Source organism: Magallana gigas, chromosome 3 (genome assembly GCF_963853765.1).
Source record: "Magallana gigas chromosome 3, xbMagGiga1.1, whole genome shotgun sequence".
Classification (NCBI taxonomy): Eukaryota; Metazoa; Mollusca; class Bivalvia; order Ostreida; family Ostreidae; genus Magallana; species Magallana gigas.
The window spans coordinates 20133490-20161110 of record NC_088855.1 but is presented as its reverse complement, the minus strand read 5'-3'; the positions used below and the strand labels follow the sequence as shown (position 1 = coordinate 20161110).

General features: G+C 31.4%; 5 protein-coding genes across 5 annotated transcripts; all 5 read right to left on the bottom strand.

Annotated features, from left to right (window-relative positions):
* Nucleotides 1–2623: 2623 nt before the first annotated feature.
* On the bottom strand, nucleotides 2624–3635 carry LOC105335591 (41 kDa spicule matrix protein-like). The gene is made up of 5 exons (XM_011439548.4): nucleotides 3553–3635; nucleotides 3380–3452; nucleotides 2950–3276; nucleotides 2820–2834; nucleotides 2624–2718 (listed from the first exon to the last, which is right to left on the bottom strand). Exons 2-5 carry the CDS (start codon nucleotides 3450–3452, stop codon nucleotides 2705–2707), a joined length of 429 nt encoding a protein of 142 aa, XP_011437850.2. The 5' UTR covers nucleotides 3553–3635; the 3' UTR covers nucleotides 2624–2704.
* Nucleotides 3636–9477: 5842 nt separating this feature from the next.
* Nucleotides 9478–11608, bottom strand: LOC105335590 (putative uncharacterized protein DDB_G0286901). Its single transcript, XM_011439547.4, has 4 exons — nucleotides 11464–11608; nucleotides 10730–10799; nucleotides 9711–10610; nucleotides 9478–9590 (listed from the first exon to the last, which is right to left on the bottom strand). Exons 1-4 carry the CDS (start codon nucleotides 11464–11466, stop codon nucleotides 9580–9582), a joined length of 984 nt encoding a protein of 327 aa, XP_011437849.3. The 5' UTR covers nucleotides 11467–11608; the 3' UTR covers nucleotides 9478–9579.
* Nucleotides 11609–15088: 3480 nt separating this feature from the next.
* Nucleotides 15089–16101, bottom strand: LOC105335589 (putative uncharacterized protein DDB_G0286901). The gene is made up of 4 exons (XM_011439546.4): nucleotides 16040–16101; nucleotides 15846–15915; nucleotides 15281–15754; nucleotides 15089–15188 (listed from the first exon to the last, which is right to left on the bottom strand). Exons 2-4 carry the CDS (start codon nucleotides 15913–15915, stop codon nucleotides 15169–15171), a joined length of 564 nt encoding a protein of 187 aa, XP_011437848.3. The 5' UTR covers nucleotides 16040–16101; the 3' UTR covers nucleotides 15089–15168.
* Nucleotides 16102–19915: 3814 nt separating this feature from the next.
* LOC109619681 (putative uncharacterized protein DDB_G0275317) lies at nucleotides 19916–21049 on the bottom strand. Its single transcript, XM_020070345.3, has 4 exons — nucleotides 20985–21049; nucleotides 20713–20779; nucleotides 20121–20615; nucleotides 19916–20029 (listed from the first exon to the last, which is right to left on the bottom strand). Exons 2-4 carry the CDS (start codon nucleotides 20777–20779, stop codon nucleotides 20010–20012), a joined length of 582 nt encoding a protein of 193 aa, XP_019925904.3. The 5' UTR covers nucleotides 20985–21049; the 3' UTR covers nucleotides 19916–20009.
* A 5226-nt stretch (nucleotides 21050–26275) lies between these two features.
* Nucleotides 26276–27621, bottom strand: LOC105335586 (uncharacterized protein MAL13P1.336-like). The gene is made up of 4 exons (XM_020070344.3): nucleotides 27485–27621; nucleotides 27143–27209; nucleotides 26474–27034; nucleotides 26276–26392 (listed from the first exon to the last, which is right to left on the bottom strand). Exons 1-4 carry the CDS (start codon nucleotides 27569–27571, stop codon nucleotides 26373–26375), a joined length of 735 nt encoding a protein of 244 aa, XP_019925903.3. The 5' UTR covers nucleotides 27572–27621; the 3' UTR covers nucleotides 26276–26372.

Below are 27621 nucleotides of genomic sequence, written 5' to 3'. Positions count from 1 at the left end.
CACAAAGAATGGTTGTTCATATCATCACTGTTTTTCAGATCTCGTAGAGTCATTGTTTTTTTTTCTCTTGGCAGAAAACGGACATACGGAAATGCTCAGTGAAAATAAAAACTTAGTGTTTCTTGAACATTAGACACTTGGCCTTTATTGTTTATGAATTGTACTAAAATTGTCCAAGGAAAACAGTTAAGCTTTCAAACCGCTGGATTTGTTTTAACCCTTCCGGTGAGGACCGGAAGTGACGGTTGACAAAATGAAAGCAATTAAACGCATTATCTATCGAATGTCTATTATCTATATAAGTTTTGTGTGTTGATCACTCGACTCTCTGAGATTTCGTGGGTAAAACATTTGTTTAAAAAACGCTTTCTGAGATATTTGAGATATCTCACCGGAAGTAGAATTTTTTGGTTATTTTTTTTACATCGGACACATGACATATGTAAGGTTTATTACTTATATTTCAATTCTATATGAAACAAATTAAATGCAAAATAAAAAAAAATTGAAATGCTTCCGGTGACGACCGGAAGTTATGACGAACAAAACAAAATAATTTAAAGACATCTACAACTATAGTTCTATAATCCTACAAAGTCTGAATGCTCAAATCCTTGTCATTTTTGAGATCCCAATGTCACAAGCTTGTTATCGCGGGACAGGAAACGGACGACAGGAAATGAACTTTGAAAAAATGAAAAATTGGATTCTTGAGATATAATTTATTTCTATCACTCCTAAAAATTTCAAGAAAATCTATTGAACCGTCACTGAGAAATTGTGTGTACAAAAAAGGGGAACAAAATTCGTACCCAATTTTCGTGCCATAGTGAGCTCTCACGAACGGCGCCAATGGCGTAAAACAAAAACAATAGGCACAACTTCAGACTATGGTCTACCTATCCTGAAAATTTCATATTCATATCTCTGATAATTTTGAGATAAAGCGTGCACAAAATGGGTCGAAAAAGTGACAAAATCAGCAATAAATCGGTACCGGAAGTGACGACGGCAAAAATATTATAAACAAAATAAATTCAGATCACTTCCTATCATCTGTGAAAAAATTGTGTAAATCGGTTGGATAGTTTCCGAGAAATCGCGTGCACAAAATTTATGGAAAAAAAATAATAATAAGAAACTGTACGAAAACTATAAGGTCTTCCGTTGGAAATACTTGTACAAACAAAATAAAAGAATGATATTCTGTATATACCTACTCTCTGGGGCCCCCTCTTTATACAATAAATAATGTGAAATCTACATCAATTTTGATTGTTATTCAGACACGAGTAAATAAAAACGACATCTTTAAAACAGTTTCCATAGTTCTGACACATTTCTGTTGCGGGGATAAAGTAATTATTGCTATTCCTAAGAAAATATCACAGCGGAAAATTATCCTGGTTTGTACGCGAGGTAAATAACGGTCATTTAATTATAATGGAGAAGACAAATTAAATTTTTGAATGTTTCTAATTTGAGGAATTGAGCACATTGAGGTACAATTTTCTTTTTCACATCTACACATGTAGGATTTTTTAAATATAAAACAATAACTATTATATATTTTTTTAAATACAATAACTAATAAGTAGTTGATGAAAAAAATGTACCTATATGCTCTCATATATTTTGATCGCTTTACAAAGTGGGGGGGGGGGGGGGCAGAACGAAAAAATAAGGAATTGGAAGTTAACAACTTAAGTGTACCCCTACCAAATGTTTAGTTTTATATCTTGCGTAGGATTTTCTTATTCTGGTAAAAAATAGTATTTCATGAAGGTACAATGTCAAAGATTACGTGTATGCAAAAATAAGTGTAAATTCGAATACTTTACAATATTTATTTTTTGTTATTCTACCGAGGGACCATATGGCACAATATCTTTTGAACGCCCATTGTTGCTCAGGTGAGCGACGTGGCCCCATGGGCCTCTTGTTCTATAGGTGCTGTAAATTAACACCTAACGTCTAAAACATAATTGCTCTGGTTAATTCATGGATGTATGCACAATCAGACTTTTACCAATACATTGTATTCAACCATATTAACAATGAATGTATTAATCAGTTCTTTTTTCACCTTTATTATGTGTAATTCTAAGCTCTTTTACATACACACTTATTTCACATAAGAAAGTTTGTTAAAAAGACATATAGCAAATACGTTATTCAAAACAGAAAACATTTCAGATATTTTAATTTCCTAGGATTCAGAAATGGTTAAAAACCTTAACTGGGCCCCAATATGAACAGTTTGCGGTGTTTTAAATATTATTTTGCCGTTTATAAATTTAATGAAATAAGTTGGCTTACGACCAAAAATTATTCCATGCTGATGACACAGAAAATTATATTACAGCTAAGATAAATAAAGCCGAAGCAAAGTAAATTTATTTATATAAGTTCCTTGATATGGTTCCATTTTGTCAAAACGTGTTATTGATGCGTATGTACTATCAGCAATTGCTAAATAAAGCATCAAAAGTCAGTTTTTTCCGGCTACATTTTTCTGTCACAAAAGCCTCTTTACTTCCCGTATAGATTAGTATCTCGACACTGGTATTAGAAATAATTGTACACCAAGATAACTACGATAGCAAATAATCAAAGAATAATGTAAAATTGCAGTTGTTTATTTGATGTTAACATTTTACATATGCAGCATTTTGGTTAAAGTCCAGGGAATCAGGAAGGAGATTTACATGTAAGAAGCTGAAATAGACAAAGAAGATGTACGTTTAATTAAAAACTAATCAACAAATATTTTTGTACCAATTCGCATCAGAATGTTTAATAATTTAAATTATACTTACATTTCATTGACATACCTGTTTAAAGAAAAAAAAGATATCCATGAATTACTGCATGCGTCATTAAATGGTTCAATCTCATTACCATACTATTCCTATATCTAATGTTCTTATTTCTCTTAGTGTAACTTACCTCCCATACCGCCCATGTTTCCGCCCATTGGCATCATGTTTCCACCCATTGGCATCATGTTGCCACCCATTGGCATCATGTTACCACCCATACTGCCCATGGATCCCATTGAATTCATACCCATCATGGCTTTCATCATTTTACCCATTGGCATCATTCCATTTCCCATGGAACCCATTCCACCCATTGACATCATGTTTCCACCCATTGGCATCATGTTTCCACCCATTGGCATCATGTTGCCGCCCATTGGCATCATGTTACCACCCATGGGCATCATGTTACCGCCCATATTTCCACCCATTGGCATCATGTTACCGCCCATACCTGTATTTGATAAATAATAATAAAATTACTACGTATTTAATTTGAAACGAAAATTTTAAATCTTGTATCTTGTTAAGATACAGTATATTATCATGAAACTTACCAGGTCCATAGCCTCTGGCACAGACCATGGCAACAGCCATAACAGCGGTGACAATGCGCAAAAGAGAAGCCATCTAAAAAATAACCATTTACACAGATACTGCAATGTTCGCTTCAACAGTAAATATAAGGATTGAATTGAATTAAAATGCAAATAAATAGTTACGAACTTACCTTTGATGAACTGGTGGATTGATTCTTTCCAATAGGAGGAATGGAACAATGTACGGAATTGATTTCCAGGACGGGTTTATATAGTTAGGGTTTACAATGAATTTCCGGGCAGAAGGGCGGGGATTGGACAGCGTTGTACATGATTTTGTTGTTTGACACCTGAACTTGACATTTTTACACGCTTGTTTTCTTTTATATCCGACACAAATAGTTCAAAATATTTAACAAACATTGTATTTTGCAGTGTTTGTTGTTAAATTGGGACAACCTTAACATACATTACCTCTTTTATTGTTGACTTTATTCTCCCAAATCGTCACGATTACGTCTTTAATTGCTTTTGCCCAATTTAAATGCTGACTTTTGTATTTTGATAAAAATCAATTATTATAAAAATCCTTAGCACTTTATTAGTAAAGATTTACAATTTTTACATACAAATTTTATTTTTCATTAAGAATTTAGCCATGATGACGACAAGAGAGTTTGAAGCTAAAAAGAATCAGTTTAATTTTTTCATTTTAATTTTCATACATCATAGCAGGCATTTACTACTGTTAATTTTCAACATTTGCATTATTATACAAATATGCATAAACCATTATGTGAAAGTGTTCATTGTTTTCAATATGCAACATTATTTTTATAATCATAGGTTTGTATTTTATTGCACCCCCCCCCCCCCAAAATTTTTTTTTTTCTTTTAAATCATTTTTGTCAACACATCTTGAATATAAATACAGATGAACCGTAAATACTGTATCAAAATGATAATAATAAAAAAAGTTATAAAACTTGTTCAGATTATTTATCGGAATTATATAAATGAAAACAAAGTCTTTGATACATTTAGTTTTGATAAAAACAGTTTTGAACCACATGATATAAAAAGTGAAATCTGCATATGGCCATTTATTCCTGTGTCTTGCAATATATTAAACTGTAAATGGAATTAAATAGTAAAAAAGTAAATGGAATTAAATGAAATGGATTTAAATAGAGTTTTTTTTAAAGTTTCATTTCATTTTACGGACACAATTTAAATGTTTTTAAAAACTTTCGTAACCTCCCCCCCCCATCTATCTATCCTTCTTATCAATCTGTTTGAACACTCTTTGAGTGTCCCTTTTTCTTAAGTTTTTTGCCTACATAAGCAAATTTCAGGTTCTGGTGTAGGTGATGAAAGTGTATCACATGTATTATTAACTTTTGAAAAATATTAAAAAGGATAAAAATGTAATGAATTTTTAAATTGACATCTGTTATAACAATCGATGTTGTCATCAGTTGTTCTAATTTGATGTGAATTTGTGTAGTTTTTCTTGTTCTTCAAAATCAGTTTTATTATGAGTTGACACATGCGAAATGGAAAAAAAAATCACATCCTCTCTTAATTATAAGTAAAGTTTATCTATCAAAGACCTTAAACAAAAATGTTTTGTGGTAAATAATTAAACGATATATTTTTGAAAGAATATCTATTTAATCTCCAGAGTTTAAAGCATACTTTTTGCATAATTTCAGAACTAGTAGAAAAGGACATTGTGTCTCTAAATGTGTAAACATTTTTGCTGATATAATCATATAAAATGCATTATTATAAAATAAATGTGATCTAGGATCGAAAATTGTCAACCAACTAAAAACTGGACTGCAATAAATTATCATTCACTAGATGATATCCCGCGCAATCATGGAAATTCACACTGTACACATTAATATGATACAATGTTTAATATGACGAAAACTGGATATTTTGTTCATTTTTGTACATCCTTTGTTCAAAAGTTTTCTTAATTGCTTTCTAAGCCTATTCTGTTAAATTGAAATACAAACACAACAGCATCAAAAAAAGGAGTATGGCAGCTTACTTGATAAATTCCACTGTCTAAAAACATAATTTAGGAGAAAAAACTGTTTTAATTAAAAAACAACTGGGGAGGGGGTCACCCTACCCCAAATTCAACTTTCCCATTTAATGTATACATCATTTATTCATATAGACCGTCTATGATTTAGACATTAATGTATAAGGTTTACTACTCTACAATTCTGTCTTGCTATGAAATATATGAAATTAAAAAAAAAAATCCGCTGGCGCATGCATATCTATTTCGATATTTAAAACTAAAGTTGTCAGATCTAAAGTATATGTTCGATGGTTCATTAGCCTTACACTTTCCGCCATGACATTAGAAGTCAACCCGCGTTCCTAGGTACCCCGTTCTGGAAAGTTCTTTCCATCAAAATTTAAAATCGAAACAAATTTTTCCATAATATTTATTAACTTTTTTATTAACCAAAGATATCCAATCCAAGGTATCTGCCAGCAATGCTTGATGAATCGTCCTATAATGTACATTCGCCATGACGTTAGTTAGTCATTCCGCGTTTTTGGTTACCCCGTTCTGGAAAGTTCTATTCCATTCTCTCACGTGCCGTGCTTCGCGAGCGCATTATCCATCAAAATACTAAATTGCGCGTTCAAGGAACAAATTGCCGTATTTCATTTATTCAACATTTGTATATAATCTTTACTTCGGTGTATATTCTAAGTAAGATCCCAGTAAATATATTCACCCATTGCGTAATCATTCAATATCATTTCATGGTTAGTAAATATTTTAATGCAAATTTCCACTGACTTGGATCCGCCAAAGCGTGTCCACCAACCTACTCTCTTTTTGCTATTTAGGACTGATTTATCTATAATGGAATTAGGTTTTTAATTGATTTTACAATAATTTCTTATCAGGTAAAATTCAATATATAGCCTGCGGACATCATATGTCTCGTTTTGAAATACATAAGGTGTAAGCAGTTACTCTGGTAAAAGCCTGTTTGAGTTTATTGGCAAAATGACTTAATTTATAAGACTACAAATTTAACTTTTAAATTTCATATCTTATTTTTAGGACGTCACACTATTACTGGGTGGGGGATCCAAGTATTTTAACTTTAAAATGTGAAAAGTCTCTTATGTCTTTATACAGCTCTCTTCTTTAAAAAAAGACTAGACTTTGACCCGTGCACGGGTTGACATTTCCGAAATAGGTACATCGACACACCTTATTTTTGACATTTACATAACGAAGCTATAAGCCTACAATAATGCTATTAATTTCACAACACTTTCCTTTTTTGTTGTTGAATAATCTGTGTCTCGGGAAAGGCTCTCACCACAGATAGAATGCCCGTAGTGTAGCAGAAAATTGCAGAATCGCTCCGGAACGCTTTTGGAGAAAGTAAATGTAGTTGCCTTGAAAATAACAGTCAAATTCATCACAACAAACCTTTCTGAGACTGCAAATACCTTTTAACTACACATTTAGTCCATAGAATGGAAAAATTCAACAACCTTTTCACCACTGTACACATATTTTCTTTGTAAAACTGAGTTCGTAGGACATTATTTTTTACGATAAGACATATTCTATCTTCTTCACTCTCCTAACAAATATAATGTTACTTTTTTGCATGTAATCAAATATTTTTTGTCATCACGAAGACAAAAGTAAGTACTTAGTTGAAATGTACATGTATATTTGTTATTTTATACTTTCTCTCATAAGAAATCATTAATATATATGAACAGAATATATAGCAAAAGTCCAATGAAAATTTACCCGTATTTCTGAGTTAATTCATGCAGATGTGATATTGTGGAAACATAAACTAAAGATCCCGTTAGTGTGAATGTTTTGCGCAAGCGCAAGATTGTAAAATCAAAAAAAAATCCAGGTGATTTCCGGGATTTTTTGAGTAACTTTCGTTGACTATTAATAAGCGAAGCTTAACTGAGAAAAAATAAAAACAAATTGGTAATCTTCAAGTACCAATGATGTTTAAAATATATAAAACAAAAGACAGTATTCTTCCGATTTCTCGGTATTAAAGACCAAAAATTCGAGTCTATTATTTTAATATAGTAGTATAGATTATGTTTGTCTAAAAATGGCCAAAACCATCAAACCCGATTTACACATCATTAGATTTCGTATACGTAGTTTATGTCATGTTATTTTTGTAGCTTATGGTAATATACTCACAAGTCTTCAGAAAACGAGAAAGAAATCTTTGGCACGCTATAGTTTATAGAAAATCTTGCAACAATCGCAATACATGTATGCTACATTTGATTAACTTTTTGAAGGGAGAGAGTGTTTTGTTATAATTTCGATCAGCTTAGGAATTTATTTTCGTTCGAGCATATATAAGAGTTGATATTGGGTTATAACGTTTTAAGATACCATATTAAATAAGTCATCTTATCTTGAAAGTTTGGTGAATTTCTAGTCTTTCTAGAGTCAAAGGGATTAAGGAGGCACCTGTCTCCAACATCTCCCAAAAATGTAGTAATGAAGATGAAAAATGAGTGTCCAGACTGTTTGGGTCGTACAACCACCTTTAATCAATTATATTTGAATAGGATAGCTAATGTTTTCTTAATTTCTGCAACTCTCTACATTTTAACTCTCATTACTTTCAGAGCATCACACTTTAAAAATGCTTTATTAACTCGTGTCATACTCTCAACCTTCATTTCTGCATCCGCCTCATATGGGATACAATTAAGAAAATAAATCTTTGATCAGTTTTAGCAATAAATTATTAGTATTTAAGATGTTGTGAGACTCGCTTGCATCAAAGCGTGCATTAAAAAATATCTTTTAAAATTGTAATATGTGTACTTATGAAAATACTAAGGAATTTATGTGATCTAAATACCCATAGATTTTATGTTTTGTGTATAAACAATGTAGCGTGTATTTACTTACTACTATTATTATGATGGTATGGAAACTTGAAGGATTTTTTTTTGGCTTTTACACTCTTTCCTCTGAAAGCATTTGGCTCCAAAATGGAGGACTTTGCAATGTGCTTCAGGTTTTCTTTGACATTGATGTAGAGTTTAACAGCATTTAGGAGCACATATTCATTGTAATTTCTGTTTAAAGTTTCCCTCGTAACGACAAATTAAGACATTTGTAAACATTAACCGTATGAAATGGAGCGTACAAGGAGTCATGACATGAGATCTCAGTTTTTGGTTTATCTTGTGACCCTATTAAATAACCCGAACAATTATTTTTTTTACTTTGATCAGTCTAAGCTGAGGATCAAATGCATTTACTTCCGCTTACGTGCTAAAACTTGCTAGGAAACTAAAACAGAATACGGAAATTTCAGAGTGGTGACAACATAACATCGTTTATTGCACTTTCACACAACTTTGACCTAATATAATTCAGAACAAAAATTGACACAGAGTGTGACAAAAAGCACTCCATTTAAATGTTATTAAATTTAATTCATAGAGAGATGAAAGTAACAGCTTAATTTGGTGTAATGGAAAGTTCGTAAATTGATTACTAAGAATGTTTTACTAAACGGCAATGATAACCTACCGCAAAGTTTTCTTTGTTGTAAATCTTATCAACATTGGCATCTTGTGAAAAATGGCAAATTCTAATTTGCAACACGATGATTCATCAGTCATTTGACACATTAATTATGTAATGTGCAATTACAATACTTCTTTTTTGAACGATCTTTTGACAACCACAAGGAATAAGAGAATCTTTCTGGACCCTTAGATTGGCCTCCAACATTATCTCCTACAACTACACGTCCAAGTCTATGAGCATTTCTTAAATCCGAATACGTTTGATAGCATTTCCATATTTTGTAAATAATACAATGTTAATCTTAAATATTGGTTTCGGTTAATGTTTTCTTTTTACTATGAGATAAGGTCAACGCATGTTGCATCACGGGAGATAAATTATGAATTTGTAAACGAAAACCGAATTTAAAGTGTGAATTGAAAGTATCATTTTGATTGCAGTGAACATGCACATTTGAAAAGAATGAATTAAAAACATTTTTAAACCCTCCTTACTATAAACAAAATAATATAAACAGTTTAAATTTGAATACAAATTTTATTCAATGTGCAATGGAAAAAAATCTAGTTCATCCCCGGGGTCCTTCCTCTATGATCCAGTGTGTTGGTGTATTAAAAACTTAATAGAGAGCTGTAATGATAAAACAAGACATCAATATACATAGGAAAATACTTTCTTTTACACGTACTCGCAAAAAATCATTTTATTTAAATTTTTGCAGTTGTACAGACATATGACCTATGTACTTACATTTCATTTTGTTGTTACCAGCTCCCATCATGTTTCCCATCATAGCATTGGGCATACCGCCATTGTTTCCACCATTCATCATACCCATATTCATTGGCATCATCATCATGTTCATAGCTCTGTTCATCATGTTGCCCATATTAGCTGGCATCATCATGTTGCCCATATTAGCTGGCATCATCATGTTGCCCATATTAGCTGGCATCATCATGTTCATGCCCATATTAGCTGGCATCATGTTCATGCCCATATTAGCTGGCATCATGGTGTTCATTGCTCCTTTGTTGTTACCATTACCAGCCGGCATGCTCATTTCCATATCTATTGGCATCATGTTATTTGCTCCCATGTTATTACCATTAGCAGCTGGCATGTCCATTTCCACCTTCATTGGCATGTTATTTGCTCCGTTACCCATATTAGCTGGCATGCTCATTTCCATATCTATTGGCATCATGTTATTTGCTCCTTTGTTGTTACCCATACCGGCTGGCATGCTCATTTCCATATCAATTGGCATCATGTTATTTGCTCCTTTGTTATTACCCATACCTGCTGGCATGCTCATTTCAATATCAGCTGGCATCATGTTCATTCCCATATTAGCTGGCATCATCATGTTCATTGCTCCATTCTTCATGTTCATTCCCATGTTGGCTGGCATCATGTTCATTCCCATGTTAGCTGGCACCATATTCATGCCCCTGTTAGCTGGGATCATGTTCATGTTAGCTGGGATCATGTTCATGTTAGCTGGGATCATGTTCATGTTAGCTGGGATCATGTTCATGCCCATGTTAGCTGGCATCATGTTCATGCCCATGTTAGCTGGCATCATGTTCATGCCCATGTTAGCTGGCATCATGTTCATCATCATGTTAGACATGCCTACATTACCACCTTAAAGAGAAAAATTAAAATTGTCTCTTTGATTTTATCTTCATTTTACAGGGAAAAAATTATTAAACAATTTTTTTAATCAAAGTTCTAATAAGAGTAAAATAAATGTTTAAATTTACCTTTTCCATATTGGGGACGAGCGCTAATGACAGCAAAAAGGCATGAAACAGCAACAATGAAGGAACCCATCTAAAACAAGGAATTATTGCAGAGTTCATTAGTACGTCAAATAAACTTTGAAAAAAATAATCTGACACTTTTTTTTCAAAATAGCAAAGATTGAATGTTTGAAAATAAAGTGTCTTATATGTGTTTGTCTTCCTTCAAAACATGACAAATTCATAAACACAACGATGTTTCAAAATTAAGTGTCTTCGAAAGATTTGTATTCCTTTCATATATGACAAATTTACAAAACTCGAAAAGAAAACTATTAAACTTCAGAAATATTTCTTCTTAAATAAAAGTATTCTAAGATGTAAGATAATCAGCAAGAGAGACAAAAAATCTCAAAGTACATATTTTACAAATGTCTACAAATCATTTATTACAGCTTTAAAGAATTATACTAAACGACTTTATCGCCAACGTTGTGTGATCTTTGAAAATCTTTTTCAACTATAAAGGGGGCTTGGTTGTCAACAAATCAACCATCACATCTTTCTTAACTCTTTTTTTTATAGATATGATGTATTTAGCTATAAGCTTTAATTCAATAAGGAAAAATACCATATATTTTATCTTTTGAAATTTGAATATTTTTATATATTTTTATACAGAAGTCTTCTTGTTAAGGAAATTAGTATAGTGTAAAAATGACCACGACCATACAGTCCACTTAAGTTCTACTTACCATGAACAAAGGAACTAGAGAACGTTGGAACAGCGAAGAACTCCGGAGGATGACAAATAAAGTTGTGAGGATTCAGAACGAAACTTGGGTTTATATAGTTGTATAATACATTATTACTTTCCGGTTACAGATTCGTCAGCCGATGATAACGTCTGATGTTTTACACCTGAACCTTGTAAGAATTTATGTTTTGACTCAGACGTGTTCTATTTTGATGACAGGATAGTTCTTCTTGGTCTGGGACAAGGTTTTCTACTGTTCATGATGCACATTGACATCATTTAAAATGTGTGCTTTTTCTATACTTTTCTCGCCCTCTAGAAGAAGCTTAAAGAACAATTCCGTCACAACAGAATCTATGTATTATCAAAATAGCAAGAAATGCTTCATAGTGATATAATAATATTTTGATGTAGTTTGTTTTTAATTTTTTTCAAACTTAAATCATATATATATATATATATATAACTTTGATGAAGCATACAAAAACCTACACACAAGGAAGAAATATTCTGATGTATTTATTTTTAAAGCATCAATGTGAAACATTTCAGAGTATAAACACTCCCTAATATTATTGTAACTTGCGACAAAAATGTCATGTTCTTGCTTATTAGATTTTAACTACTTATATTGAATTAAGCTGAGTTAAATATAGAAAACATGCTTTAGTCGATTCCAGGCATTTATTATTACAGTGTATATTATTTTTACAACACAATTTCACAAACATGGAAGGAAAGTAAATTTCAAAAAACTATTGCTGCATAATATGTTCTTTTTTTATTTGAAAAGGACTTACGATGTATTGCAAAGGCTTAAAACTTCATTGAACTTCATTGAATATGTTGTATATTAAAATGACGATTAAATGGGTTAAGTCATAACTTGAATTAGAGTCTGTTAATGGTTCTTAGCTAATGCATGTTGAATCAACAATACATGTAATTCGTTTTATATATAAAAAGTAAGCTGAAGAATTTTAAAATTTATAAATCGTTGCTATGTTGAAAATCTACCATAAGATGAGTTTTATAATGTTATTACATGTTAAATATGTAAACAATACGATACTAGATATGGTTTCCTGTCTACAATACAAATGGCAATCCAGATTTAACATTCACATCCTGTTCAAGTTAGTAAATTTGTATGACTCATATGACGATTTATCAACAATTAGATATCTTATTTTTTAAAAAATAAAAACAGACTGATATTGATCTTTGCTTTTGACTTATATGATGAATACATTCTTGTAGCTAAACCATATAAATTTAAACACTTTGAAGATACGTGATAACCGATATATTTTGCATTATCCAAATTTTTTTTAAATGCTTGGAACTGAAAAAATGAAGAATTTTATTTTAAGAATAAGTTTCAGCTGCTGGTCTGTTGCTCTGGTCTGCAAAAAATCGGGTGGACGTCCTTGGAGCTACAGTTCAGATTCTATCAAGTAGTTGCACTTTACGGTGCACAAAAAATGTTGGACTCCCAAAGACAAATCAATATTACACAATCTACGTTAAATAGCATTGCTAAATCTAAAGTACAGGTCTAAAGTTGAAACACATTTATACATAAAGCAGTTGGGATATAAATCTATCTTTTATTACTTTACATGATTTGTGATTCAATAAAAACCTTCTGCCTTTGTACAAAATATTTAGAACAAATTATTTAAAAAAACACCTTTAATACCTCATTCCGCCAATATTTTAAAAATGCATTTAAATAAAGAAAGTAAACACGGGATAGAATTTTCGAATTGTCATAAAGCCCTAATTGAAGTTGGCACAAACCAATACTTTGCAAATTAATGAAAAATGTACTTTTAGATGTTTTTTATCCAGCGCATGCGCTAGCGCTTATTAGGGATGCACCAATCTCATGATCTTTTTATAAGCGCCACATAGTGATCATGCTGACCGACCGCTCGTATTCTAAAAAAAGCAAGATCATGGTAATCGTGGTAATCCCTAAGTTAGTATTTAGATTCCACGTTTTGCAAAAAGAACGTAGAGTTGTGGGTTTATTTAGTCAAGATCAGAAAAAATTGCAAACTTTCACAATATTAGTGAAATCTGAGGGTGCATTGCCGATTACACAACTAAACATGCCACAAAGCATTCCATGCTGCTAATATTAGACACATGTTGGATGACCGCTGTGCGATGTAAACAAAGGATGGTCAGTGGTGCTGATCTCGGAGTGTCAAAGCATGCGATCAGAGATATTTCCTTGTCTTGTCGCTATATCAAAAGTTTACATTGACAAAATTTGAGACCCTCAAAGGCCGACAAATTTATTAACATGATATTTTTAAAATATTTGTTGTGTAACTTTGATCTATTGATTCATGTCGTGTTTTTCTCTTGCATTTTGTGAATTTTTTAATTCAATGACATTTAGTCAGATTTTATGGTCTTAATTGGTGAAAAGGTACGGTCAGTCTTTTTTTTTAAGTGTATTCAAAACTTGCCGTTCACTTTATTTATATTAAATATATATATAAATAACAATGTTAGCTTTTAAAAAAAGTAATAAAGTCAGCCAGCAGAATATTAATTTTGATCAAAAGCGAATACTCTATAAATATACAAGATATATAGTTTCCGGAACAATACTATTATGCGGGTGTATATTTGAGTTTGTACACTTTACTTTTATGACTGTAGGATAAGAAACAGGCTTGCAGCGGTGCAATGTATGACTGAACACCTATTTATTTATTAGACTCTTAACTTTGCAAAGTTCGCTCTCTGAATTTCAAACAACTGTCAAGATATATCCTCAAATTCAAATTCGAGAAATATATATATGCGGACTCCGGAACCCAGTGACAATCGGTTTCATAACTTCGAATTTCGTTAACACGGACTGTCTTATTCCTTTCCAGAATTCCAATGTACACAAGCACAATCAAATTACAAAGCACAATTCGGTTATCAAAACCTAATTAATCGGTCCGTGGGCTGACTGATCAGTTAATATGCATTACAAACTCCTCTCTTCAAATTGATCGAAAAGGTATGGTCAGGGTCTCATACATATCATGCATTTTCATGAAATTTTGTTTATACTTTCTGTATAATTATGAGTTAAAAATATTAACAATTAACATTTGAAAAAGAAGCAATAAGGCTGGCTTAGTGCTTTCCAGGACTTTGAGTACTTTGATTTAAAAAAATAAACGACCGTGAACTTTCCCCCCTTGTCCTTCTATAAATAAATATTATTGTCATAAACTTTTGGAAATTATATCAAAAACTTATTTGGAAATATGAAATTTAAGATAATGTTTATAAGAAATTGCATGTCACTCAGCAATAAATATTCTAATAATATCGTAAATCTATGCTAAGATTAGACGCACAGCGACACTTGCAAAGTTAAAAACATCTTTGCTGTTTATCAAGTTTATTTCGAATCATTATTAATTCTTTACCATACTACAAATAATGGATTTGAATATATTGTCCACATTGTCTTATACATCAAATAAAATCCAATATATAAGTATGTCAAAAGGCACGCTAAATTGTAAGTGTTCTCATGAAAAAAGAACTTGTAAGAAATCAATATTTAAATAATAGGAAAACAAAACAGTATATAATATTGCCATGTATTTTTATTATCTATGAAGAATAAAACCGAGCTCTTCGGGGTCTTTCGTTGATGGTACAAACCTCTGCATTGTGTTTAATAGGTTGCATAGGCGGCTGTAAAATAAACAAAAACACTTCATGTTAGTATTTTTAAACGTCTATAATCCATTAGAGTTTTCAAAATATTTGTATTCAAGCTAACTTACATTTCATATTCATACCAGCATTGGTATTTAGTCCCATTATATTTCCAATGTTGTTTGGGGTCATTATATTGCCCATAGCTCCATTATTTACGCCATTCACCATCATCATGTTCGCAGCGTTCATCATATTGGCATTAATGGCTCCATTGTTGTTGTTGCCCATATTAGCTGCTAGCATCATGTTTACAGCATTATACCTGTTAGCTGGTATATTGTTCATGTTGATGCCGATATTGGCTGGCATCATATTTATACCCATAGTTCCTGGCATGATGTTCAAAGCGCCATTGTTGTTCAGGCCCATATTACCTGGCATTGCCAAGTTGTTGCCCATGTTAGTCGCCATCATATTCACGGCGGCTACATTCATATTAGCGGGCATTGTATTCACTGCTCCAGTGTTTAGTCCCATATTCACAGGCAGCATGTTAATGGCTGCATTGTTGTTGCCATTATTGCCATTATTTGCTCTTCCTTAAAAAAAAATTGAAATAAATTCAAATATGGAAGAATTTTAGTAGTTCGTACATTATATTTGTAGATATATTCTTTTAAAAACATTTACCACTGCCATATGTTGGAAAGGCGCTTGCTGTTGCAATAAGACAAGTAACGGCCATCAAAAAGAAACCCATCTGAAACAAAAACCTTTCAAATATAACGAAAGGAGAAGATATATGCAACAAAACATTATGTTTCTACTACTTAATTCTTGTGCTAAATTCAAAATATTTAATACCTCCATAGGTAGGTACTTACTTTAAAGATAATTTAATGCTTGGCAACGTAGCTCACAGAGAAAACGAAATACAAAGGACTGTGAAGTTTTTGATAAGACCATGCTTTATATATAGTTTAGAAAATTATTTTTCTAATCACAATTTCTGCAGAGTGATCAAAATCTTTGATGACGAACATCTTGGTCATGTTAAATCGTATGTATGTGGTCTGAAATTTTGTTTTTACCACAGGGAAGTCTGAATTCGATCTGTTAGTCCTGTCGGTCTTGTTAAATTTCTGTATAATGTACATTGTAAATTCTCTTGTATATTCGCATCCTGTCTACGTACAATAAGTTTCTTATTGAGAAATCAATGGTAAAATGTTTCAAAAAGCAAATGAATTCTAAGTGTCCTCAATTATTAAGCGTATCTTTTTATGAGTAACGTGTTATATAAAATGCTTAAACGTTTATTTATAATGCGGTTTAATTTAATGTTTTAGGTTTGTCATAATTATCTGATGATAAACTAATGATTAATTTTGATTTTAAAAATTACTCGAAAGAAAAACATTTCTTAATCTGTATGTTGCATGATTTACAAATAAACATTTATTTTGTTTTAAGGTGGCTTGATTGAGTCTCTTTGGTGACCTTTTGCAATTTGTGATTGTCCGTTGTTGTCTTGCGTTTTTAAAACGACAATAAATCATTCTGCTTAAATTGTAGATAATATGACGTCGGATAGTGTTCTCACTGCAGGGCGTGACAGAAATGATCATATTGTAGTAGCGTATATGATGTTTATAAACCTTCTTCTTTTCTTTTAGTAACACTGAATAGAAACTTTCTGCATAGTTAGAAAGAACGTGAAGCCTTTCACCATATTTTTTCATGACTTCTGGAGTAGAGAATTTTACTGCAGGGAGGTCATAAGTTACATCACCTTTTGTGGATTAATTTTTTTTCCATAATCTTCTCTCCTTCTTGATAACTGTTAGGCAACGTACATATAAGTCATGCGTTGGATGAGTAAGAAGGTCTTTACAAAAATTGGTTTAGTCTATTTAGGGTTTTCACTTAAGAGGGGATGAATGTTATCTTTTTTACAATTGTAAAGTGTAAAATGTTCTCATTATTTTTCTAATAGTTTCCTAAGCTCTGATTCATGTTTTGTCTAATAACTATACAGGACAAATTTTTAAACGCTTTATATCATCATTGACCATACATGTTTTACTATTTTGTTTAAAAATTGTCAATTAATAATTTGAACACTCTTAAATCTTCTAAAGTAAGTCATTACAATGTCTTTATGGGTTAACCTATATAATATCTCTGTATCTTGAATACTGCTGGTAATTTTTTTATACACGTTCTGTCCAAACATTACTCCCGAGTTAATTAACAGAATAGTGTAGCAATCTTTCAATTGTCTTTCTTGGCTGGTATGTGATTAAATCAAGTTCTTCAAGCATCATAAAATTTGATTCACACAACCTACCAAGTTAATATTCCCAAGTACAACTTAAAATTGTTGTTCTATGCTATGATAAACAATCTGAAATTAATCATAACACCACCGAATTAATATTTAAAATAAAACAAAAACACCATAAACTGTATCTGTTAAAGTTGAATGTGCAGTATAAAGTCCTTTCCTAACATTTTTCTCAACGTTTCATATTTTAACATAGGATCAAATTTTAGAAACTCTTGTGAATTTATAAGAATATGAAAAAAAAATTTAATTTGATTTCTTTTTTGTAGGATCGGATGTCAACAAAAATTTATCAGATTCACTTCATATTTTAAAAAAAATTGATTAGCTGTATATTAATATTTAGTAAAAACATTTCATTTATATAAACTAAAACGTGGTTATTGTCTTTTATCTTTATATAGAGCACTTTTCTCCAATAAGATTTAAATAGTCTAAAAATGGTCCTGACACTCTAGTCCTCTTAATTGTCGTTATCAACTAATGAGAAAAATATCGTAAAGTGTATTATAACAACCCTAGCGTTAACAAGACAAGTTTAACGTATACAGTACCCATGAATAATTATATGCGTAACAATACCCTAAAAAGAATCTAGTTAGTGACATATTAATCAGAAACCCAAACATGAGGAGCTGCACAGACTTTTGAAATAAACGTAGGAAGGAACAATATGCAAGTTTATCTCATAAATATTAAGTTAGAATATGTTTGCTTCACTTTCATTTTGATCCAACCTCAAAATTACAAATAAGGGGCAAGGGATTATTTTGGGACCCCTCCCCCATGCTTTCAGTAATACAATACGGCAAATTGCACATTATAACGCGACATTGACCCTTTTGCATTTGAAAAGAGTTCTTTATTCAAAGGGTACTATTTTGTGTATTCTTGAGTAAATTGTCCTCACAATGTAATTTGCCTACGAAACAAAACAAATTACTTTTACAAAACAAGTGAGAAGAATCCTTAAAAGAAATTATAAGGATGGTTTAACTCTATACCTAGACTCATGAGCTTGTGAAAGAAATTTTTACCAAAAAAAAACTTTCCATAAATTATTGTTTAAATAATTCGTGCATTACAAACATGATAAAGAAGTCCCTATGGTCAGTTTCAATTTCAATTTTAATTACAATTTAAAAAATTCATTCAATGATTTGCATTATATGTAACGATAATAAATTTCGCCTTTTTATTTTGTTAAATTAGATTAATATGGCGGTAAATCTCCATTTAAAAAAGTTAATTATTATTTCGTATCATATACATATTCATTTTAATATCAACAGTATTAATATAAATTCATATTGGAACAAGTAACGCAAATAATCTGTCAAAAATGTTTTGCATAATCAGGAATAATTTCACTAATGTGTAAACGATGCATATCAAATTCGAAGTAGGTTAACCCAAGTGGTTTGTGGTCAAACCAACAAACATTCTTAAGTAAGATTTTTTCTATTTCCATTTTCCAGTGATTTCCGCATCGTGAATTACCGCAATAGTTTTTTTTTTGTAAACAAGGTCATAATGTTTTTATTATAAGGATAAACAATATTACTATATACATGTGTATAATTTTTTTTCGATAAATTAAGATATGATTGTGTCTTCGAATTTTATGAAAATTATAATGTCAATAATAATAATAAATGTGTCGTAAATGTGTTGTTTATTTTTCTATACCAAATCATTATAGTTTTTTTTCGATAAATTAAGATATGATTTTGTCTTCGAATTTTATGAAAATTATAATGTCAATAATAATAATAAATGTGTCGTAAATGTGTTGATTATTTTTCTACACCAAATCATTATAGAATATTAATACCTAAAAAGGCAATCGGCTTGTACCATAAAAAAATCTTAAAGACAACGAAAAGTAGGTTTGCAAAGAAATTTCAAAATTATAACATGTACTTAAATAACAGTAAAAAGACTCCATTTTCAAAACTCAAGATTTTTAAAGATGTTTGGAAAAGTGGGATTTTAGTTTAACTATCTGGCGGAAAATGTTCAATTAGTTTTTTTGTTCAAGTATCTAAATTTTATTTCATTATGTTGTCCTTGATTTTGATTTCTAAATTTTACTCCTTGCCTAGAATTTGTAATAAACTTCAGCATTTCCCCCCATCAAATCAGCGTTTCATCAAATAGAAAGAACAGCTACTGTCAAACCTACATTTTGTTAATTTAATGTAGTATTCATTTGATCTTTGTGTCATGATAAAATCGAAAACGTTTTCCGAATATAAATGCTGTTTGTTTGAGCATATTGTTTTATTATTGTTATGCAATACCTTTACGCTTAATAGCTGCTTACTATAAATTGGCTTTATCTAGAAAAGAATCGCAGACTATCGATACAAGTTACTTTTAAATAGCAAGAAAAAATACAGAGCACAACATATAAAATGTTTCTGGAATGCAATTTAATTTTCTATGAAGAACAAGACAGAGCTCCTCGGGGTCTTTCGTTGATGGTACAAACATCTGGATTGTGTTTAATAGGTTGCGTAGGCGGCTGTAAAGTAAATCAGCAAATTAGTATTTTGATTTGGGTAGAGTACACCATTACAATTTGAATGACGAAAATCGCATTAAAGGTAACCTACATTTCATGTTTATACCAACATTGGTATTTGGTCCCATATTTCCAATGTTGTTTGGCATCATTGCATTGCCCAAAACTCCATTGTTTCCACCATTCTGCAACATCAGGTTCACGGCGTTCATCATATTGGCATTCCTGGCTACATTGTTTCTGTTGCCCAAATTAACTGGTATCAAATTGTTCAGCATATTGGCATTGTTATTGGTGGGCATCATCATGTTCACAAGATTATTCATATTAGCTGGCATTGTGTTCATGTTGTTGCCCATGTTCACTCCCAAATTACTTGGCATCACGTTCATGGCGCCATTGATGTTGGCCATATTTACTGGCATTCTGTTCATGTTGTTAGCCATGTTAGCTGCCATTATATTCATGGCGGCCATATTCATATTAGCGGGCAGTGCATTCATTGCTCCAGTGTTCAGTCCCATATTGACTGGCACCGTGTTAATGGCGGCATTCATGTTGGCGTTGTTGCCATTAATTGCTCTTCCTAAAAGATAGGGTTTTTAGATAAATCAAATAAAATAAACGAAATAGAACAATTTTGTTAATCCAGTTATTATAGAAACATCTTTTAAAACATTTACCCCCGTAGGTTGCAAAGGCACTTGCTGAAGCAATAAGACAAGTAACGGTCATCAAAATGAAACCCATCTGAAATAGAAATGATAGTCTTACAAATATTTGTAAAACTTGTAAAAATCTGAAATAACAACTATAAACAAATTATTTAAAACCGTTTTTCAATTTTGTTTTAGTTCTTTGAGATATTATGAAATGTCAGGACTTTTTTCTCTTTCTATTATTAAAGATTATTTGAGAAGAGTCACTTTGTTTTCAACTATACGTAGGTACTTACTTTAAAGATAATGAATCGTTTGGTAACGAAGAACACTGGAGGAACGAAAGGCAAAGGTCTGTAAAGACTCTGATACGAACGAGCTTTATATATAGTTTCCGAACTTCATATTTTCTGATGACAAATTCTGCAGAGTGATCAAAATGTTTTACGTCGCACAAATTGATTATGTCAGAATGCATGTTTGTAGTCTGAAGATATGTGTATATCACACGGAAGTCTTAATTTGATCTATTCGTTACTTAAAGACTTTCTAACGGTCTGTATGGTGTACATTGTCAATTGTCTTGTAGTATAATCACATCCTGCCCTCTAACAATACAAGTGGTACATTGAAAATCAATGGAAAATCAGATTTCTAAGTACAAATAGATTCAAGGTGTTCAAACACATTTAATGTACTTCTTTTTATAATTCTTTTCAAAAGTAACACTGAGATTTGCAATTTCCCCCAAATAACATCTAAACATTATATGTACTTGTATATTAAGGAATGATGAAATATCTATAAGAAAATTTTAAAATTTCTCCAGATTGTATTTCAAATGTAAAAAATAGAGGCAAACCTTTACTGTGTGGTTGTTATATATTGAATGGTTTTTAAAAATTGAAACATTAATTCATTATTAAAATGTTAAAAGAGAAAACTTGATATTGATAGTGTGATTGTTAAATAAACAACATATTTGAAAAGTTCTTTGATTGATTAACAGGTAGAGATATAATAGGATACTTTTATTTGCGTCGTATTAAAATTTCAGGCAAAATATAAAAAAAAAACCAGACAAACAAACAAAAACAAAAAACAGGTCAGAATTAATTATATAAATGATTGATGTACTCCAACGCAAAGTGTTCATAGTGGGGTGGTACGTAGTTTATTCGTTTATTTTTTAAAATATTTTTTCTTGCAGTTGTGACCGGTCAGCAGATGATATTCACTCCTCCTTAGCATTTACACTTCTTCTAATTTGTTTAGAGGTCCATGTTTGATCTGCTCCTGTTATGTATTTTTCCTTTGGACTTTTGATTTTAGGCAGTGTTCCTTAACACCACAAATAGATAATTGATAATTAAACTTTTTTTTTCTTTTACTGATAAAGCTATTTATTAATACAAAAACATAATCAAATGAATTTTTAATATCACACGGACAATTAATTAAAAAAACCAAAACTGAAAAAATTCTCGGGAAGGGACCATTTCAATGGGTCGGTTGGAATACTTCTAACAAATCATTTTTAATTTTTACCATACTTTTTTATTGAATAAATGAACAAATTTTTTGGCAATTTTACAATCATTATACATGGATCAACCATTAATAGTTTTAACTTCTTTATCTTCATCAACTACCGGTTACTACCAGTTATTTCCAGTGCAAACAAACAGCTCATTATATTTAATTAACCAGCTTACGGATCGTGTCTCATGGTCAAAATTATTTGATGAATATCGAAGTATAAAATTTAATTGGTTTGGCTTTTTGTTGTCGTCCGATACCACAGCGACCAAAATTGACATCTTGGCGTTCAAGTAAAGTTGGATCGAGGTAAGCATTAAGCCGAAACTACACCAGTAAGAACATTCCAGGTTCATTAAGTCCCCCTCCTTTAGTTTTTTTTTTATACAAAGTCTATCAATTATTAAATCAATTATTAAATCCTTGGATAAGTTAAATCAGGATTTTTGTGTTTCTGTCTGGAAAGTCGAATCATCTTTTTCTTGTTGAACGAGAAAAGAGGCTGGGCACAGCCCGCGTACAATAATTTCAAACTGCCAGCCCGGAATGGTGTCCGAGCACAGAAGTTGCACCGAATCGAGGAAAAAATTGCTGTTATTAAAAAACAACTAATCTACTCCAAATGGGTCAAGTTTTAATTCCTGGTCAAATGAACTAACTTCTATGATGTAACTTCCAAGTCTTCAATTATATAGGCAAAATGCTCTTTTCATTTTGAACAAACACCCGGCTGGCCTTGTTTGCTACCCAGGTGTGTATATTGGCATTACACATCTTTGAGGGATGGACCAGAAAAGAACTGAAATTAACAAAGTTATGAAAAAAAAAAACTCGGAAGTACACAAAGGTAGCTAATCACTACCTTTGCTTCAGAACAAGTGGTCATCTTTCACTTGCTACAAATGGGGATTGTAGGTTTTATATATACCCCCATTATGATTTGGGAATAAGTAGATCAAGGATTAGCATTCAAATGTAATTATGTGTGTGTGAATTTATCTTGGGACGTGCAGTTAGACAATCGCTGGTACTAACCTCACCTACCCCTAATCAAGGGAGGGGATGCTACATGTTGATTTCGATCATGCTTCGATCATGTAGTTGATGCAGTGGTTTATTTTTTAATCTCTACTCCTTGAAAAATAAATTGTATGTGTGTACAAGTCATGTTTATCTATCTATCAGTTATTTTGGGGTCCTAAAGCCATATTTAAATTACATTTATTCACATAACTATAGTATACCTAAAAGCTCTAGGATTGTAGATTATTAGCAATATCTGTAATTGATACTAGCGTTTATGATAGCATAATGAACAGAATTTCTTTTTTTTACCAAATGTTAATTTCACTAAACGTTGACGTTTCATAAGTTATAAGTCACTTGACACAAAAACCATTCAAATCAAAATTTGATCTTCTTGTTCTTTTTTATCATTTATGTAACTTCGGGTGTTCGACGAATGAAATACCACTTGAATGCGATAAAGCATGAAAAGTGCTGCCTTATATACGGGTGTGTAGCGATGAGCAATATAAATCGTCAACTAATATGGCGGTAGTCGGAGATAAAAGGGTAACAATGCGTATTTACAATTCATGTCAGGTCTAAATAAAAATGCTATGGGATATTGGAGATCACTCAGTCTCAAATTTGCCCGCTGACAACGTGGGCGAAAAGGGTGAAAATAAAACAGGGCAAATATTTCCGTGTATACAGTAAACATTTTCTTGATCAATTTTTTTCTTATAAGCCTAAGAGGTAACTATCAAATGAATTCAATCCAATTCTAGAAGGCTACATATTTTTTCAAAGTGCGTTAAATTTCTCGATATCAAAAACTTTTGATGTATCTTCTTAACTAAGTTTTGAAAAGACAATGTTCAACGCACTTTAAGAAAAAAATTTAAAGTGCGTACTTTTTTTAATGTGAGTGTCAACACTGGTGTTTACTAACAATCTTTCGGGTTGTATTAAAAATGTTTTTCATTATTATTTCAAATGAGAAACTTTATATGATAAATTAGTTATCAAAACAATTTGGGCAGGGGAAGAAAAACAATGGCATAGCTCTGGCATAACCCTGAACTTTCCTTTTTTAGTAGAATACCCTAATAAGCTTTGGCAAATTGCTAAAGAGGAACCCTCAAAACGACTGTTGATCAACTTTTTAGTACAAGTTTCATCAATGAAAACTGTATGTAAAACTTGTCCTTTATGTTATAAGGAAACAGATAGCTATAATATGCACCTTGTTTGAAGCTGTTATAATCTTTTAGAAGACGGAGAAATTATGCTTGAAAACGTTTTAGAATTTCTTGATGTCAACGAATATATACTGTTTGAAAATCAAGATCTAGAATTACAGTTTTTATCCCTTATGGGATGTGTCAATGGTACAAGTTTTGAAAAAATATCGTATACAAAATGGAAACAGATTATGTTAATCGTTGCATTTATGTTGTATAAAAACAGAGGTTTCTTTGTAATAGATTGCCGTAATCTATAAATGTCTATCAAAATATGTACATTTTGTCACATATATAAATAAGTTTTGTTTCTGCTCTATTTTCACTTGAGTTTATAATTTGATTATGTAATACTCTCCAATAATTTGGAGAAAATAAAGAATATCTTATCTGATCTTATCTATGATAAACTATAGTCTGTCCTATTGCTTGATATTTATAAATACCTCAGGGTTTAAACGTATTCAAGATAGATTTCTCAGTCGAAACGCCCCTGTTAGCTTATCAGGTTTCAATACAGTGCTAAAAAATGTGATGTCTACGGGGATTTTGTATAGCAGCAAGCCCGGATGATAACGTTGAAAAATTGCGCGATGTATTCCGAGTGTATTCCGAATGGAGAAAAGATGTAAACACTGTCCATTATAAATCTCCGTAAGGAATCTGTTCTTGTTCCTGTAAGTTTTTCCGACTGAAAAATGATAATGTGTCAATGAAATTATCTTGGTAATATCTCTTTCAACTATTTTAATAGCACTTCTTCCACAAGTATTGGTATTTTTATTAAAATTCGTTCAAATGTGCTGCATAAATACATGTATCTTGAGACAGACTACATATGCTTATTGATTGAAGAAATCAAATTCAAGAGCTATAGTATAACATGTAATTAACAGAGTTTCCAAAGGTCAGTTATGCAGATAAGGTTTACATTTATTTTTTTATTATTGTCATTTTTTTTTTTTTTTTATAAGCTTAGTCTAAATTATACATCATTTTTCATTATTTTTCATGTTCATCGTGAACAAAATCAAAACATTTCAATTGATTGCCATATATTATTTTGTTTTTAATGTTTTCAGTAGGCTTTAATTAGTCAAAAACAATATTTTTGTTTGTTTGGTAGATTTAAACGGGTCAATTTTGTCTTATAACAACGAATACGATTAATAAAGAAAAAGTCTTAACCATATGTTTTACACTAGTAACCACCATGATTTAAAATTTAGTTAAGTTTGCAAACGGTTACACAAAAAACAAATAAAAATTATGATTTACTTTTGCTTAGATAGTCATATGCTTTGAAAGCGACTCTCAATCTTGTAACTGTAACCTTCAAAGCAGTAGGCATCATATCTGTTCATTTTGAGGAAATCTTCATTGTTTGAATATACTTTTAGATATAAGTACAATAAGTAAACAATCGCGGTTTAAACTTTTTTACAATAAATCTTAACTTAAAAATGTTATTAGACGATGGTGCGATATTACATAATATTTTGTCAATTATATATGATTTTGTTTAAACCTTGTAAGTATTGTTACAGCAACATCAAAACAATAAAACCAGCATTCAGGTCATAACACACATTATTTATACCCGTTTATGTATATTCATTTTTAGTTCATAATTTAATAGTTGTCTAAAACAAATAATATAATTTGTTTTCAAGTACTTTATTCTTTAACTTCCTAAACGTTTACGATATGTTGCTGTTTATGTTTAGTTGGCGTTTTCATGAAAAAACAATCACAAAATATTGATATGGTTGGCATAAAAAGTACAAGAAACTGCATAATGTGTTAGCCATGCATTTTATTAAATATGAAATATGAAATAAGGCGTAAATCAGAGCTCCTCGGGACGTTTGTTATTGGCACAATATCCACATGTGTTTAATAGGCCTTATAGGCGGCTGTAAAAAAATGAATGATATGTATATTATTCACTTTGATATACAATTTTGATTTACAAAACTCATATAAAGGAAACTTACATTTCATATTCATGCCAGCGTTGTTATTGGGTCCAATGTTGTTTGGCATCATTGCATTTCCCATAGCTCCATTATTTCCTCCATTGATCATCATCATGTTTACGGCGTTCATCATATTTGCCATGTTGGCATTCATGGCTCCATTGTTGTTGTTGCCCATATTAGCTGGCATCATAACGTTCATTGCTCCTTTGTTGTTACCCATATTAGCTGGCATCATGTTCATGGCGTTCATCACATTTGCCATATTGGCTCCATTATTGTTGTTGCCCATATTAGCTGCCATCATCATGTTCACAGCATTATTCATGTTAGCTGGCATTGTGTTCATGTTGTTGCCCATGTTTACGGCGTTCATCATGTTGGCTACTTTGGCATTCATGGCGCCTTTGTTGTTGCCCATATTTGCTGGCATCATCATGTTGTTAGCCATGTTAGCTGCCATCATATTCATGGCGGCCATATTCATATTAGCGGGCATTGCATTCATAGCTCCGTTGTTCATTCCCATATTTGCTGGCAAATTCATGCCGATGTTTTTATTGCCATTATTAGCACTTCCTACAACAAAGGACATTACAGTTGAACAATTTAAGCAAGCAAATGTCGAACAATTTTACTATTTTGAATTATCTTTAAAAAAAATTAGATATTTTCAAAAATACTTACCACCGCCATAAGGTAAGGCGCTTGCTACAGCGATAAGACTGGTAATGGCAATCAAGAAGGAACCCATCTAAAACAATAATGTTGAAAATTTGTAAGTACGTACTGTTCTTTTTCATATATATATATATATATATATATATATATATATATATATATATATATATATATATATATATATATATATATATATATATATATATATATATTCTTTTTATCAAAGAACATTGATTAAAGCCGGAATTAATACCTAAGTTTTAAAAAAAATTGATCAAAATTTGATGAAAATTTCTATCTATTATTTTCGCACCTTAAATTTTTTAAAAGAGGTTGAACCACACTTACTGTGAACAAAGGAGATGAAACGCTTTGGCAACGGAGAATACTGGAGATGTGGGAAGAGAAGATCTGCAAAGATTTCGATGTAGCCATGCTTTATATATAGTTTGAAAGTTTGTATTTTTTCCGGTGGCGAAATCTGC

What these genes read in the sequence shown, in the direction of transcription:
- LOC105335591 (XM_011439548.4), bottom strand. Translation starts at nt 3,452, where the DNA reads ATGGCTTCTCTTTTGCGCATTGTCACCGCTGTTATGGCTGTTGCCATG. An exon ending in TGCCAGAGGCTATGGACCTG is followed by an intron (nt 3,277 to 3,379) that starts GTAAGTTTCATG and finishes TATCAAATACAG; the next exon opens with GTATGGGCGGTAACATGATG.
- LOC105335590 (XM_011439547.4), bottom strand. An exon ending in TCGTCCCCAATATGGAAAAG is followed by an intron (nt 10,611 to 10,729) that starts GTAAATTTAAAC and finishes TTTCTCTTTAAG; the next exon opens with GTGGTAATGTAGGCATGTCT.
- LOC105335589 (XM_011439546.4), bottom strand. Translation starts at nt 15,915, where the DNA reads ATGGGTTTCTTTTTGATGGCCGTTACTTGTCTTATTGCAACAGCAAGC. An exon ending in CTTTCCAACATATGGCAGTG is followed by an intron (nt 15,755 to 15,845) that starts GTAAATGTTTTT and finishes TTTTTTTTTAAG; the next exon opens with GAAGAGCAAATAATGGCAAT. An exon ending in TGCTGGTATGAATATGAAAT is followed by an intron (nt 15,189 to 15,280) that starts GTAAGTTAGCTT and finishes TTTATTTTACAG; the next exon opens with CCGCCTATGCAACCTATTAA.
- LOC109619681 (XM_020070345.3), bottom strand. Translation starts at nt 20,779, where the DNA reads ATGGGTTTCATTTTGATGACCGTTACTTGTCTTATTGCTTCAGCAAGT. An exon ending in TGCCTTTGCAACCTACGGGG is followed by an intron (nt 20,616 to 20,712) that starts GTAAATGTTTTA and finishes CCTATCTTTTAG; the next exon opens with GAAGAGCAATTAATGGCAAC. An exon ending in TGTTGGTATAAACATGAAAT is followed by an intron (nt 20,030 to 20,120) that starts GTAGGTTACCTT and finishes TTTACTTTACAG; the next exon opens with CCGCCTACGCAACCTATTAA.
- LOC105335586 (XM_020070344.3), bottom strand. Translation starts at nt 27,571, where the DNA reads ATGGCTACATCGAAATCTTTGCAGATCTTCTCTTCCCACATCTCCAGT. An exon ending in TTTCATCTCCTTTGTTCACA is followed by an intron (nt 27,210 to 27,484) that starts GTAAGTGTGGTT and finishes TTATTGTTTTAG; the next exon opens with ATGGGTTCCTTCTTGATTGC. An exon ending in CGCCTTACCTTATGGCGGTG is followed by an intron (nt 27,035 to 27,142) that starts GTAAGTATTTTT and finishes CCTTTGTTGTAG; the next exon opens with GAAGTGCTAATAATGGCAAT.